The following is a 14,927-nucleotide window of genomic DNA, read 5'->3' as shown; positions in this document are numbered from 1 at the left end:
AATGTTCTTGAAACAAATTATAGAGATGGATCAGAGATTAGTTGCTGAGGATTAGGGACTGGGGAGGAGTACGTGGATGCGGCTATAAAGCGGTAGTATGAGGGATCCTTGTGGTGATGAAGCAATTCTAATGTTTCATTGTGGTGGTAGTTACACAAACTTCTACATGTGGTAAAATTACATAGGCATAGAAACATACACACACATGAATACATGTATAACTGGTAAAATCTCAATAAATTCTGTGGATTGTACCAATGTCAGTCTACTAGATTTGATGTTGTGCTATAGTTATACAAGATGTTCCCAGTGGAGAAAACATGATTGAGGGTATGCCAAAATTCCTTGTACTTTTTGTGTGTGTGTGTGAATTCCTGTGATCTATAATTATTTGAATTAAAAAATTTAATGATGACAAAAGTGGTAAGTGCATTAACTCCAAAAAAAGAGAAGTTTTCTAGTGGAGTTAAAGATTATTGCTCAGTTTCCTTCTTGTAAATAATTCTCTTAAGAATTTCATAGCATGTTTTATGCAACTATATAACACAAGGTTATATTGATATAATGCATATGTTACAGATAAAATTTTTCTTCATGAAATTGGGTTCATTGATATTCAACTTGTTCTGGAACTAAAGTAACAATTTTAGAATAGGGGAGTAGCTCAGTACAAATGTGCTCAATTCTGAATATCAAAAGCTCTGAGATCATGTCCAACACTAGTAGCTAGATCATTCTAAAAAGTTATTTAAAAAAAAACACCCATCAAACAAGCAAAAACAACCAAACAAATCTGGCTTAACTTGTGTTCTGAGTGATTTGGCTTTCTTAGGATAAAAAGTTCACGTATGTACTTACATTTATGTGATATCTATCATGTATATATATATATATATATATCTCATGTATACATCTATCATATATGGTCGCAGAGTATACATCAAACTCTAACACAGTATGATGAACTCTAATGTTAAAAATATATGCAAAACTAAAATAAAGGACCTCTCATGTATTAACAAGGCACAAGTATAAGAAACATAATAGTCCTGTGTTATTTACACACAAGATAGTCCCCAAGATAAATGGTAGGTGGAATCTTGTTCTCTTGCTCTGACAGTGACATGTGAATAGCAGATTATTCTAGGGGATTTTTTTTCTCATCCTCAGCCTTGAAACAATAGTTAATTTTATGCTAGATTCTTGCACAGTGCTGATGTGACGGTAATAGTGGCTTTGAGTATTTTGTTCTTGTAGAATTCAGATACTTCATACAAGTGTATATTAATTTTTTCTAAAATCCCAAGTTCACGAGTTCCTGATTAATGGATGGTAATTACAGGCTATGATATGAGCTGTGCTTTAAAAATCATAAGGTAGGGCTTCCCTGGTGGCGCAGTGGTTGAGAGTCCGCCTGCCGGTGCAGGGGACGCAGGTTCGTGCCCCGGTCCGGGAGGATCCCACATGCCGTGGAGCAGCTGGGCCTATGAGCCATGGCCGCTGGACCTGCACGTCTGGAGCCTGTGCTCCGTGGCGGGAGGGGCCACAACAGTGAGAGGCCCGCGTACCGCAAAACAAACAAACAAACAAACAAAAAAACATAAGGTATTAAATGAGTAGAAGGCATTCTACTCATTTATCAGGGTTATAAGTAGGTCCTCAATGGCCAGGTAGCACCCTACAGCAAGGATGGAACCTGAATGAAGTCCTTGGGATGGCAAATAGGTGGCAGATATGGGCACAATGACTCATGCCCCAAGATGCAACCATAACTCTGGAACTGAAACAGAGATGGTAACCTCAAAATGGTCAAACAGGTTGGCTGAGCTATGACTATGACCCCCCAAAATATGACTTTCATAAGAATATCTCATAGTAGATAATTATTATGTATTTGTGTGTTTTCTTATTCATGGTCTGTTTTCCTAAGAATGAAAGCCCCAAACCTTGTCTGGTTTCTGCACCTTTTTGTACCCAGTTTTAATAGGGTTCCTGATACAGAACAGGTGTTCAGTAAATTATTTATTGACTAAATGAATACCTCTTCACTCCACAACACTGTTTTTTTACCATTATTCAGTGGTAGACACTTTTAAAATTCTGACCAAAGCTATGAACCCTCTCCTCAAAAATACACACACAAAAAGACTACATTTTTGATTTTCTATAGGATTCATGGATCCAAGATTAAGTTATGCGTATGGAAATCATTTTCAAGGATGAGAATATTATTGTAAACACAATTAGCCACTGATTTTAGTTCCTTCAGGCATTCTCCTGATTATTTACCCAAGCCAATTACCTCCCCAACATGATGGCATGATTTTTTATTTTTTGCAATTTGTTATCATTAATAAATAGTCCCTACATGCACATTATATTTTAGTGACATCAATGTCAAAGAAAAAGATAACTCAGCTCATAAAAATATTTCTGCCATTTTTATAAAGTGTATTATAGTTAGTCTCTCTCCCTTCCACTTCTGTCTTTCTCTCTTTCTTTCTCCAACCCTAAGAAAGTCTTTGTGTATATCTGGTATAACCTCCTAATCTCTTTCCTAAAGGTCACTCTAAGTAGAATTTGAAATTGAAAGAGAAAGGGGTTAAGTCACACTTACACACACACACACACAAAGCCACCGGCCTGTCATCAATGGAACAATTCAGAATAAGAGGGGGAGTGGAAACAAGGTAACTTGTCCAGTCACCATAAACAACAAGTAACTCAAGTTATCCTGAAGACTGCAGATGGCTAGCTTTTTGTCAGAAAAGAGCTGTCTTTAGTTGCCAGTAATGAAATGATTGCCAAGTGAATCTTACATACTGAACTTTTGGTAAAGAGAGACAATTACCATCTAATCGGAGCTGAGCTGTATTACTAGAAAACACTTAATGGAAATCTCCTGCCTTCATAAGACCAAACTCTTCCAATACACTGATCCACAAGCAAGTATGGAACTCTGCCACAAGAAATTAAGGGTGTTACTTTTAATTCCTTCTGGTTTACAAAAAGAAAGCTCAAGGTGCTGCTGGAGGCCACAGTTAAACCACCTCTGCCATCTGCCTTAACCCTGAGTGTCTCGTTCCCAGGGGCCCTGCCTGGGAAGGCAGCAGCTCCTCTCCATCTCTCTCTGGCCAGCTGAACTGCATGCAGAGCAACGCCATGGCCACGGGGCAGGGGCTGGGTGTGTGCCACAGAAGCAGCAACAGAAAATGCCAATGCACTCGAGATTGCAGTCCTAGTTACCAACCTGTCGTGGGGTCCCATTCTCCACCATGGAAATATCAAGAAAAGCAGAGGTTCTCACACTGATAACACTTCAAGGAATTGCCTGGAGTCAGTTGCTTGCATTGTACTGCAGTTGAGGCAATGAGCTTTAGCTATAATTTTTAGTGGGTCCAAGCCACCCCATGGCTTTCTTTCTTAATGGCTCAAAAATATACCAAAACAATAGTGCTTGGTGTTTTTCAATGAGAAGATTTCCTGTTAAAGTTTCCTGTTAGCTCTGCAAAGAAACTTTTTCAAGGACAACTTTTATAGAAATTGGTTTGAATGCTTATTTCAGAAACCTCACATGGGAAACATAGTCTTAGGTGTGCCTTATTTTAATTGCATTAAGTTCCTTATATCCTAAAATCTAGTTCCTAACAAAGATGAGAAATAGTTAAATATAAATAATGGACAAAGTCATATCTGCAAACCAGAGTCAACAAAGCCTTTGGGAGATGCACCATAAGCTCTTCTCTACATCCACAAAGAGTTTTAGAGACTAGAAGCACAGTAGTTTTAAAGAAATAAAGTCAGGAAGACTCAGCACAAAGCAGGTACAATAAGGAGGCAGGAGTCACAGAATTGAATAATGGAATTTTCTACTTATTGCATTTCAGTCATTCCCTATTAAAGAGAACATCAACCATTACCAGGAAGATTTCTAACTCTAGAAAGCAGCACAGAGGAAGAGGGAGCTTAAAAATGTATGAGGAAACCAGTGGTATTACAACAATTGACTTTTTCTCCATATTTCACAACAAGGTCTGCATTGTATTTCAAGCAGTAATTTAGGTTTAAGTATGTCAGTGTTCAAACTAACTTACCATTATAGGTGTTTCTTTCCTGCAACAAAACTTCCTTAAAAGCTTTCATATCATTTGTTACCTTGGGCTTTCAAAGGATAAATGATACAGTACTAGATAGAAACTATTTTTAATAGTATAATCACAAAAACTACAGTCTATACCATAAAATAGGACAAGCACATTTGCTCTTGAAAAGCTGCCCTGATCTCAATACCAGTTTCCAGCAGCTGTGTTATTCTCTGCAGACTGGAAGTCATACGGCTCCTAAGGTGTTCATAACACTTTAAAATATACAAAATGGGCCACAGTTTTTAAATCCTATACATACACAACACAACACAACCACCTTGGGTTTTCCTAAAGAGCTATTTTAAAGACACCTGAGAGTTCTAAATTAAGCAGCCCACCAATGAGTAAGTCACTTTTCAAAACCGCTGAACTGTCTCCACTGCACCTGTATAGAACACAGAAACCTGGGACAGAGAGAATCTTACATCCATACCTATATTTCATGCCAGTCTGCTTTGCGGTGGACTCTTTGAGAGAGATGTGATGCTGAGGGGTGAAGGTACCCAGGCTGCGTGCGATGATAGCGACCGTGCGGAATTTGGCCCGGGCTGCGTTCACCACATTGGGGGCGGTGGAGCTCTGCTTGCTCAGAAGTCGCTCCTCGCCATTCCGACTCTTCAAATTATGCTCTGTGCAGGCTATGGAGACTTGCATTGCTTCCCCGGGCAGTGCACGGTCCCTCTCAGAACGCCGGAACACAAGCAGTCAAGAGAGGTCGAGCAGTTGGGAGGGTCTGCTTGTCTTTTAACCCCTCCTTGCTCCCCCTTCCTCGGGGCAGAGGAGTCCTCGCGGCTGACTTCAGAGCCAGGGAAAGTGGCAGCAGTGACTGCGGTGCAGGACAGAGTCCCAGGCACCGAGAGAAGTAAACAGCTAGCCCTGAAGTTGTCACAGCAGCTGGAGCGCGGATCAGGCTGGCAAATCTTCCCGGGCAGTAATCTCGGTTGATTAAACAGCCAAATCCATATAGTCGGGAGGCTTAGGCAGACGCCTGGAGCTAAGCATTTGTGCTGACTGCACGCAGCCCTGCCAGGAGCCTGTCCGCGGTGTCTGAATGCGGGCTTGCCTCTGGGCGATGGCTCAAATCCACGCAGGCATACTGCAGGATGCGCCGCCAGCACCCTCTGGACCACAGGCAGGATGCTCTACCGGCGCGCTGAGCATCCCAAGAAGCAGCTAATCGCAAGCCGCTCCCCGGAGACCGGTGGTCTCCAGCCACTCCGGCTGTCAGCTCCCTCCCTGCCCCACTCCGGGAGGTCGTGGGGGCTCCTCAAGACCCCTCCCCACTCATTTTCAGGCGGAAGCCTGGGTCACTGTGTCCGCACCAACACGGGTTAGCAGCTGCGCGCAGGAGCAGGAAGGTCCCTTTAAAGAGCTCCTCGCCTTTGTGTGCGACGCGAAGGCAAGAATCACTTCTACCAGACTCTTGCTGTGATAGACGCTGGAGGGCTGCTCTTAAAGGGGGGCTCTGCCCAGGCTCAGACCAAATCCCGCGGCGGCACAACTGTTGGGACCGGGGGAAGGCAGGATGGGGGTGCTCCTGCCACGGAACATGCCAGTGAATGAACACGTGAATACTCTGTGACTGGTTTGTTAAAACACAGCTTGAAATCCCTGTTATTAGCCTTGCCAGCATTTATTTCCCCTTTGCACATTACTTCTTAAGCCGATAAGTTTGAAGTTTACTGAAAAGACACAGTGCAGACTTTTCAGAGTCAAGTCACCTAACTCACTGCCAAATCTCTTCTGGCTCCCCAAGGAGGGTGAAGGATGGGCGAGGAGGCAGCAATTTGGCACCACCCAGAAGGGGGCTGCACTAGGTAAGCTGCAGGTCCAAGTCACCATCCAGGAAGGTCCAGGCCAGGTGGCTGGAACTGTGTACACTGCCTGCTGGTCATCTATGACCCATTGGTGAGGACAAGCATTATCCCCAGGGCAAGGGTAGGCAGCAAGACACCTCCTGTCATCTTGGAATGTTCCTGTGAGGCAGGAACATTGCCTGGTTCAGTAGCAGGTGCAAAGCAACTCCTCAGTACATGTGGTTGAACCAAACTAAGCACCAACTGGCGGATAACGATTTCTCTCTCCGTTTGAAATGCATAGAAGTCAGACAGTTTTTTAATAGATGTACTTACAATAAAATTGTGCCTTCTGCACAATCAGTTCTCTAAAGGTGGTTTCCAACAGAAACTGCTGTCAAGCAAAAAGGAACAGTGTTTAAATCAACAATATTTATGAGCACCATCTCTGTACTAGGCATTAGAGAGAAATATGGAGAAAAAAATATAGCACTATCCTTCTCCTCAAGGAACTGGCAACCTGGATGGGAAGGATAAAACAATCAGTCTTAAAGAGGCTAATTAACAATGTCAGAGGTACATTAGTGTTTAAATGAGTGGTACCGACACCAAGTACACTAGAATTAAGCAGGGGAGTGATTACAGGAGGCTAGAGAAAGTTCCTCATTTCCCTACACTTCTACTGCATCCCAATTAGGTACCTGACTGCTTGTTGCTGGGATACAAAATAGCTTAGATGGAGGCTAGACCTCAAAGAGCTCATGGATGCCCAGGCAGCCCTCATAGACTGTGGGACTTTGCCTGGGACATGAATTTGATTAGCTGGAGAGGAGAAGGTCTGTCTTCCCAGAGATTGGCTGGGGTGAGGAGAACACACACTATGGCTGTGTCAATGTGAGATATACATATATATATATATATATATATAGAGAGAGAGAGAGAGAGAGAGAGAGACAGACAGACAGACAGACAGACAGACAGAAAGAAAGACAGAGACAGAGAGTGAGAGACAGCAGTTCTGACCACTTCTTCCCAAATTAAGTTGTAGGAATGAAATTTTCAAGTAGAATAGGTACCTGTTTTGAATTCCATTCCAGACATGAATCATAACATCTTTTTTTCTGTAACATCTTTATTGGAGTATAATTGCTTTACAATGGTGTGTTAGTTTCTGCCTTATAACACAGTGAATCAGTTATACATATACATATGTTCCCATATCTCTTCCCTCTTGCGTCTCCCTCCCTCCCACCCTCCCTATCCCACCCCTCTAGGTGATCACAAAGCACTGAGCTGATCTCCCTGTGCTATGCGGCTGCTTCCCACTAGCTATCTATTTTACGTTTGGTAGTGTATATATGTCCATGCCACTCTCTCACTTTGTCACAGCTTACCCTTCCCCCCCTCTCCATATCCTCATGTCCATTCTCTAGTAGGTCTGTGTGTTTATTCCCGTCTTACCCCTTGGTTCTTCGTAACCTTTTTTTTTTCCTTAGATTCCATATATATGTGTTAGCATACGGTATTTGTTTTTCTTTCTGACTTACTTAACTCTGTATGACAGACTCTAGGTCCATCCACCTCACTACAAATAACTCAATTTCGTTTCTTTTTATGGCTGAGTAATATTCTATTGTATACATGTGCCACATCTTCTTATCCATTCATCTGTTGATGGACACTTAGGTTGCTTCCATGTCCTGGGTATTGTAAATAGAGCTGCAATGAACATTTTCGTACATGACTCTTTTTGAATTATGGTTTTCTCAGGGTATATGCCCAGTAGTGGGATTGCTGGGTCATATAGTAGTTCTATTTGTAGTTTTTTAAGGAACCTTCATACTGTTCTCCATAGTGGCTGTATCAATTTACATTCCCACCAGCAGTGCAAGAGTGTTCCCTTTTCTCCACACCCTCTCCAGCATTTATTGTTTCTAGATTTTTTGATGATGGCCATTCTGACCAGTGTGAGATGATATCTCATTGTAGTTTTGATTTGCATTTCTCTAAAGATTAATGATGTTGAGCATTCTTTCATGTGTTTGTTGGCAATCTGTATATCTTCTTTGGAGAAATGTCTATTTAGGTCTTCTGCCCATTTTTGGATTGGGTTGTTTGTTTTTTTGTTATTGAGCTGCATGAGCTGCTTGTATATTTTGGAGATTAATCCTTTGTCAGTTGCTTCCTTTGCAAATATTTTCTCCCCTTCTAAGGGTTGTCTTTTGGTCTTCTTTATGGTTTCCTTTGCTGTGCAAAAGCTTTGAAGTTTCATTAGGTCCTATTTCTTTATTTTTGTTTTTATTTCCATTTCTCTAGGAGGTGGGTCAAAAAGGATCTTGCTCTGATTGATGTCACAGAGTGTTCTGCCTATGTTTTCCTTTAAGAGTTTTATAGTGTCTGGCCTTACATTTAGATCTTTAATCCATTTTGAGCTTATTTTTGTGTATGGTGTTAGGGAGTGATCTAATCTCATACTTTTACATGTACCTGTCCAGTTTTCCCAGCACCACTGATTGAAGAGGCTGTCTTTTCTCCACTGTATATTCTTGCCTCCTTTATCAAAGATAACATGACCATATGTGTGTGGGTTTATCTCTGGGCTTTGTATCCTTTTCCATTGATCTATATTTCTGTTTCTGTGCCAGTACCATACTGTCTTGATTACTGTAGCTTTGTAGTATAGTCTGAAGTCAGGGAGCCTGATTCCTCCAGCTCCATTTTTTGTTCCCAAGATTGCTTTGGCTATTCGGGGTTTTTTTGTGTTTCCATACAAATTGTGAAACTTTTTGTTCTAGTTCTGTGAAAAATGCCAGTGGTAGTTTGATAGTGATTGCACTGAATCTGTAGATTGCTTTGGGTAGTAGAGTCATTTTCACAATGTTGATTCTTCCAATCCAAGAACATGGTATATCTCTCCATATATTTGTATCATCTTTCATTTCTTTCATCAGTGTCTTATAATTTTCTGCATACAGGTCTTTTGTCTCCTTAGGTAGGTTTATTCCTAGATATTTTATTCTTTTTGTTGCAATGGTAAATGGGAGTGTTTTCTTAATTTCACTTTCAGATTTTTCATCATTAGTGTATAGGAATGCCAGAAATTTCTGTGCATTAATTTTGTATCCTGCTACTTTACCAAATTCATTGATTAGCTCTAGTAGTTTTCTGGTAGCATTCTGGGATTCTCTATGTATAGTATCATGTCATCTGCAAACAGTGACAGCTTTACTTCTTCTTTTCCGATTTGGATTCCTTTTATTTCTTTTTCTTCTCTGATTGCTGTGGCTAAAACTTCCAAAACTATGTTGAATAAGAGTGGTGAGAGTGGGCAACCTTGTCTTGTTCCTGATCTTAGTGGAAATGGTTTCAGTTTTTCACCATTGAGGATGATGTTGGCTGTGGGTTTGTCATATATGGCCTCTGTTGAAAGTTCCTCCTATGCCTACTTTCTGCAGGGTTTTTTATCATAAAAGGGTGTTGAATTTTGTCGAAAGCTTTCTCTGCATCTATTGAGATGATCATATGGTTTTTCTCCTTCAATTTGTTAATATGGTTGATCACATTGACTGATTTGCATTTATTGAAGAATCCTTGCATTCCTGGAATAAACCCCACTTGATCATGGTGTATGATCCTTTTAATGTGCTGTTGGATTCTGTTTGCTAGTATTTTGTTGAGAATTTTTGCATCTATGTTCATCAGTGATATTGGCCTATAGTTGTCTTTCTTTGTGACATCTTTGTCTGGTTTTGGCATCAGGTTGATGGTGGCCTCGTAGAATGAGTTTGAGAGTGTTCCTCCCTCTGCTATATTTTGGAAGAGTTTGAGAAGGACAGGTGTTAGCTCTTCTCTAAATGTTTGATAGAATTCACCTGTGAAGCCATCTGGTCCTGGGCTTTTGTTTGATGGAAGATTTTTAATCACAGTTTCAATTTCAGTGCTTGCGATCGGTCTGTTCATATTTTCTATTTCTTCCTGGTTCAGTCTTGGCAGGTTGTGCCTTTCTAAGAATTTGTCTATTTCTTCCAGGTTGTCCATTTTATTGGCATAGAGTTGCTTATAGTAATCTCTCATGATCCTTTGTACTTCTGCAGTGTCAGTTGTTACTTCTCCTTTTTCATTTCTAATTCTATTGATTTGAGTCTTCTCCCTTTTTTTCTTGATGAGTCTGGCTAATGGTTTATCAATTTTGTTTATCTTCTCAAAGAACCAGCTTTTAGTTTTATTGATCTTTGCTATCGTGTCCTTCATTTCTTTTTCATTTATTTCTGATCTGATCTTTATGATTTCTTTCCTTCTGCTAACTTTGGGGTTCTTTTGTTCTTCTTTCTCCAATTGCTTTAGGTGCAAGGTTAGGTTGTTTATTCAAGATGTTTCCTGTTTCCTAAGGTGGGATTGTATTGCTATAAACTTCCCTCTTAGAACTGCTTTTGCTGCATCCCATAGGTTTTGGGTCGTCGTGTCTCCATTCTCATTTGTTTCTAGGTATTTTTTGATTTCTTCAGAGATCACTTTGTTATTAAGTAGTGTATTGTTTAGCCTCCATGTGTTTGTATTTTTTACAGCTCTTTTCCTGTAATTGATATCTAGTCTCGTAGTTTGTGGTCAGAAAAGATACTTGATACCATTTCAATTTTCTTAAATTTACCAAGGCTTGATTTGTTACCCAAGATATGATCCTGGAGAATGTTCCATGAGCACTTGAGAAAAATGTGTATTCTGTTGTTTTTGGATGGAATGTCGTTTAAATATCAATTAAGTCCATCTCGTTTAATGTATCATTTAAAGCTTGTGTTTCCTTATTTATTTTCATTTTGGATGATCCATTGGTGAAAGTGTGTTGTTAAAGTCCCATACTATGAATGTGTTACTGTCGATTTCCCCTTTTATGGCTGTTAGTATTTGCCTTATGTAATGAGGTGCTCCTATGTTGGGTGCATAAGTATTTATAATTGTTATATCTTCTTCTTGGATCGATCCCTTGATCATTATGTAGTGTCCTTCTTTATCTCTTGTAATAGTCTTTATTTTATTTTATTTTATTTTTTAAGTTTTTTTAAATTTTTTTTTTTTTTTTTTTTTTTTTGTGGTACGTGGGCCTGTCACTGTTGTGGCCTCTCCCGTTGTGGAGCACAGGCTCCGGACGCGCAGGCTCAGCGGCCATGTCTCACAGGCCCAGCCGCTCTGCGGCACGTGGGATCTTCCTGGACCGGGGTACGAACCCGTGTCCCCTGCATCGGCAGGCGGACCCCAAACCACTGCACCACCAGGGAAGCCCAGTCTTTATTTTAAAGTCTATTTTGTCTGATATGAGAATTGCTACTCCAGCTTTCTTTTGATTTCCATTTGCATGGAATATCTTTTTCCATCCCCTCACTTTCAGTCTGTATGTGTCCCTAGGTCTGAAACCGGTCTCTTGTAGACAGCATATATATGGGTCTTGTTTTTGTATCCATTTAGCCAGTCTGTGTCTTTTGGTGAGAGCATTTAATGCATTTTCATTTAAGCTAATTATCGATATGTATGTTCCTATTCCCATTTTCTTAATTGTTTTGGGTTTGTTATTGTAGGTCTTTTCCTTCTCTTGTGTTTCTTGCCTAGAGAATCACAACATCTTATAACCTGCAGGTGAGGTTTAAATTACATTATGGAATTTCATCGTCTACCTTCCATGCTCTTCCCACTCCTTATTTTAAAAAATAAATATACTGCCTACTGTTCAGTGGTTAGAAAGTAACTTCAGGATGGGGTGAGGGTTGTAGAAAGGGACAAATGAACCTAGGCTTCCTTTTTTTACCCTCAACTCCAAGGAAGTAGTTCCTGAAGCAAAGCTTTTTTCCCTGGAATAAACAACAGTGGGCAGAGAGGAAGCAGATCATTAGAACTTTTATTTTTTTCATGCTAATCTGGCTCATCGGGGATGATCAATATGAATCAGGAAAATAGTCAAAGTGAAAAGAGGAAGAAGTGGGAGGAATCAGAATGAACAGCTCAGAAGTGGGGTGGGGGTGGGGATAAAGCATCCTGGGAAGCAAGATGGAGCATGGTGATTACCACAGGGCCAGAGGGGTCAAGAGCCAGTGGCTCTGGCTTAGGCACTGACTGAGGGGGAGGAGGTGTGGGAAGGCAGCTAAGGGCTGAGGTATGAGAGTTGCCAGTTCTACAGGGAGGAGGGAGAGTTTCAGGGTGTGTGAGGTCTGCACACAGTTAACTGAGTGGCTTTGCCAAGAACTAGCAGAGCAACACCTGAAAGCATAACCAAGACCAGAACAGGGCCTAGGTTATCAGAATAAAACATGCAAGGCAGAGCACTTCTGAGTCACCTACTCAGCCCCAACAGGACCAAGCAAGGTGCCTTGTTTAGAGCAGGCCCTCACTCTATAAATAATTGAGAGAGGGAGATAAGGAAGCTTAGGGGGGAGAGAGGGAAGAAGGGAGGAAGGAAGGGGTATGGGAAGATGCCAAAATCTTAGATAAACTTGAATCCTTTAAAAACAAAAAAAAGAAAAAGAAAACCCTGCACTTTCTAGTTTTGCACAGGCTGCTCACTTGAAAGGTACCAATAACTGCCCCACATTCATGTCTGCACCTCTCGTGTATAGACAAGTATCCACCTTTAGTACATGCCTCAAAGAGAATCAAAGGACTGAGGCCAGAGGAATGCTCACAGTGCCTCTTTCTGGCTGTCCACAGTGAGCCTTTCCAGATCTGACCCTACATGGGCTTTCTGACAGCCAGCGAGCAGCCTGGTGACATACCACAGCTGTACTCACCCTTCCCAGCATCAATGGAGCAGTAGGTCTCAGGGGCCCAGAAATTAGATAATGGTTGCTGTGAGAATGCTCATTCCTCCTAAGTTTGTGCTAATGGGCCATATCCCAATTAAGCTGGGAAAATTAAATTTCAAATATGTATCTTTCCACTGTCACAAAATAGGATTTGAAGGATTCTCACTATTATTATTTCAGGTTCAAATAAGACACACAAATGATGATATAAATATAGATGTAGATTTAGATATAGATGTAGCTATTGCTATGAATAGAATTGGGCCCTCCCCAAATTCATATTAAGTCCTAACCCCCTAAGTATCTCAGAATGTGACTGTATTAGAGATAGTTTCTTTAAAAAAGTAATTGAGGTAAAATGAGGTCATTACAGTGGGCCCTAATCCAACATGACTGATGTCCTTATAAGAAAAGGAGACTAAGACACTCACAGAGGGAAGATCATGTGAAGACACAGAGAGAAGGAAGCCATCTGCAAACCAATGAGAGAGGCCTCAGAAGAAATCCACCCTGCTGACACCTTGATCTTGGACTTCTAGCTGCTAGAATTGTGAAAAAAAAAATAGATTTCTGTTGTTTCAGCCACCCAATTGTATGGTATTTTCTTACAGCAGTCCTAACAAACTAATACAGCTATAAATATTGTTTTTATTTTAATTCTTATATTATTGGTCAAGAGAAACTATTGGAATTCTCCAAAGAAATGCTCCTAAAAGTCATTATTAGGCCATGATGGATATCATTATCATGCCACTCTACACATCCTAAGCAAATATTACAAATGTGCTCCAAAGAAGAGTTCCAAATACAACCCATTTATTCCTTTCCACCAAGTCATGAAGCCTCTACCTGGTGACTCTTGATACAAGAGGTAGTGGTTTTCAAGGCACTTCTAGTACTTGTTCTTAATGATCTCCTTATTCTGCCAGTTCACCCTTTTACGAGCTTGCTTTATCCTGGGCATCCAGAATCGGCAACCTCAGAAATGTCATGAGGCAATGGAGATAGGCCTGCATTGGCGGGCCTAGGCCTTGCTGCAAACCCAGCTCTGTCACTTTGCCTGTGACCTTGGGTGTTATTATCATTCCATATGCCTCTGTTCTTTCACCTGAAACAGGAGAGGGATATGTATTTATTTCCAAGATCCTCTCTTGTGCTATAAGATTCCCTGAGGTGCTTTTATAGAGAGATGTGGAAGTTGCAAGATTACACAGAGTTATCACTTATTCTGCAGTTTTGCCTGGGTCTCAGCTGGTCTCTATTCATTACCTGATATTTGGGATTCTATGGCATTTATATCGAAGGGTCACTGGGTCATGGTGACAGAGCTGGTTAGGAAGAGACCCAGGCTGGTTAACTTGCACCCTGTCTTCTCATGCTCGTCCATAGAGTCTTTATGGTAACATAGGACTCTAGGGTGTGGGCTCAGTTGGAGCTGGGTGTGCATCCCAGCTCCGCTCTGCCTCTTCTTCCCATGTGCCACTGAGGGGGATGCTTAACCTCCCTGTGCCTCTATCCTCATAGAAAAACAGGGTGCCCGAACATTCCTCTCCAGATGACTGTGGGAATGGCATGAAATAGTGCGTGACCCACAGCAGGCACTTGGTAACTGATCAGCATCCATTTCAATTTATTAAAAGCAGGCTTTTGGGAAGTCATTAACCTCCTCCCAAACAAGCTCACCCAGAGACCTCAGCAATTACCAATATCAGTGACACTTACACAGCACTCCCTATGTCCTGGGAACTCTTAGGAACACTTTACACGTATTAGCTCACTTAATCCTCACATAATCCCAAGAGGAGGTGCTATGTTACCAACTCCATTCTACAGATGAAAAAACAGGAGACACAGAGAAGTTAAATAACTTGCCCAAGGTGACGCAGGCAGGAAACTGAGACCTGGGATTTACCTCAGGGTAGCCTGCCTCCAGAGACTTGGTTCTTAACCACTGTGCATACTGCTCCTCACTGCGAGGACTTCCTCTGAGAAGGGCTTTAAATGGTGCCATTTTATGACTATAATTTGAAGGAAGTCCTAGTCTTACTATGAGTGAGGGAAAGAAATTCAATATTGAAAGTCTAAAAATTTCAGTACAATTAAATCAGCCACGCTTGGTAGCTCTTAAATATACCTTTTTATCAACCTTTCAAATACTTCATAATACTTTATTCCTATTACTCAAGAAAAAAAAATTT

General features: G+C 41.1%; 1 protein-coding gene across 5 annotated transcripts in view; it reads right to left on the bottom strand.

Moving 5' to 3' along the window:
• KCNAB1 (potassium voltage-gated channel subfamily A regulatory beta subunit 1) overlaps window positions 1–14,927 on the bottom strand; it is a gene marked incomplete at its 5' end in the record, with an annotated part of 429,450 nt that overhangs the window by 267,265 nt on the left and 147,258 nt on the right. For 2 of the 5 annotated variants that reach the window (XM_081235015.1, XM_081235017.1), the window contains one exon: window positions 4,579–4,839. The exons of the other annotated variants lie outside the window; for them this stretch is intronic. In XM_081235015.1, the coding sequence (XP_081091141.1) occupies window positions 4,579–4,799 (221 nt within the window). Of the gene's footprint in view, window positions 1–4,578; window positions 4,840–14,927 lie in introns of those variants that run through there. 5 annotated transcript variants of the gene reach the window in all.

This window comes from Mesoplodon bidens, assembly GCF_964165515.1.
Source record: "Mesoplodon bidens genome assembly, chromosome: 5".
In the NCBI taxonomy this organism is placed as follows: Eukaryota; Metazoa; Chordata; class Mammalia; order Artiodactyla; family Ziphiidae; genus Mesoplodon; species Mesoplodon bidens.
Note: the sequence above shows the minus strand (reverse complement) of the source record. Positions and strands in the feature narration are given on the sequence as shown.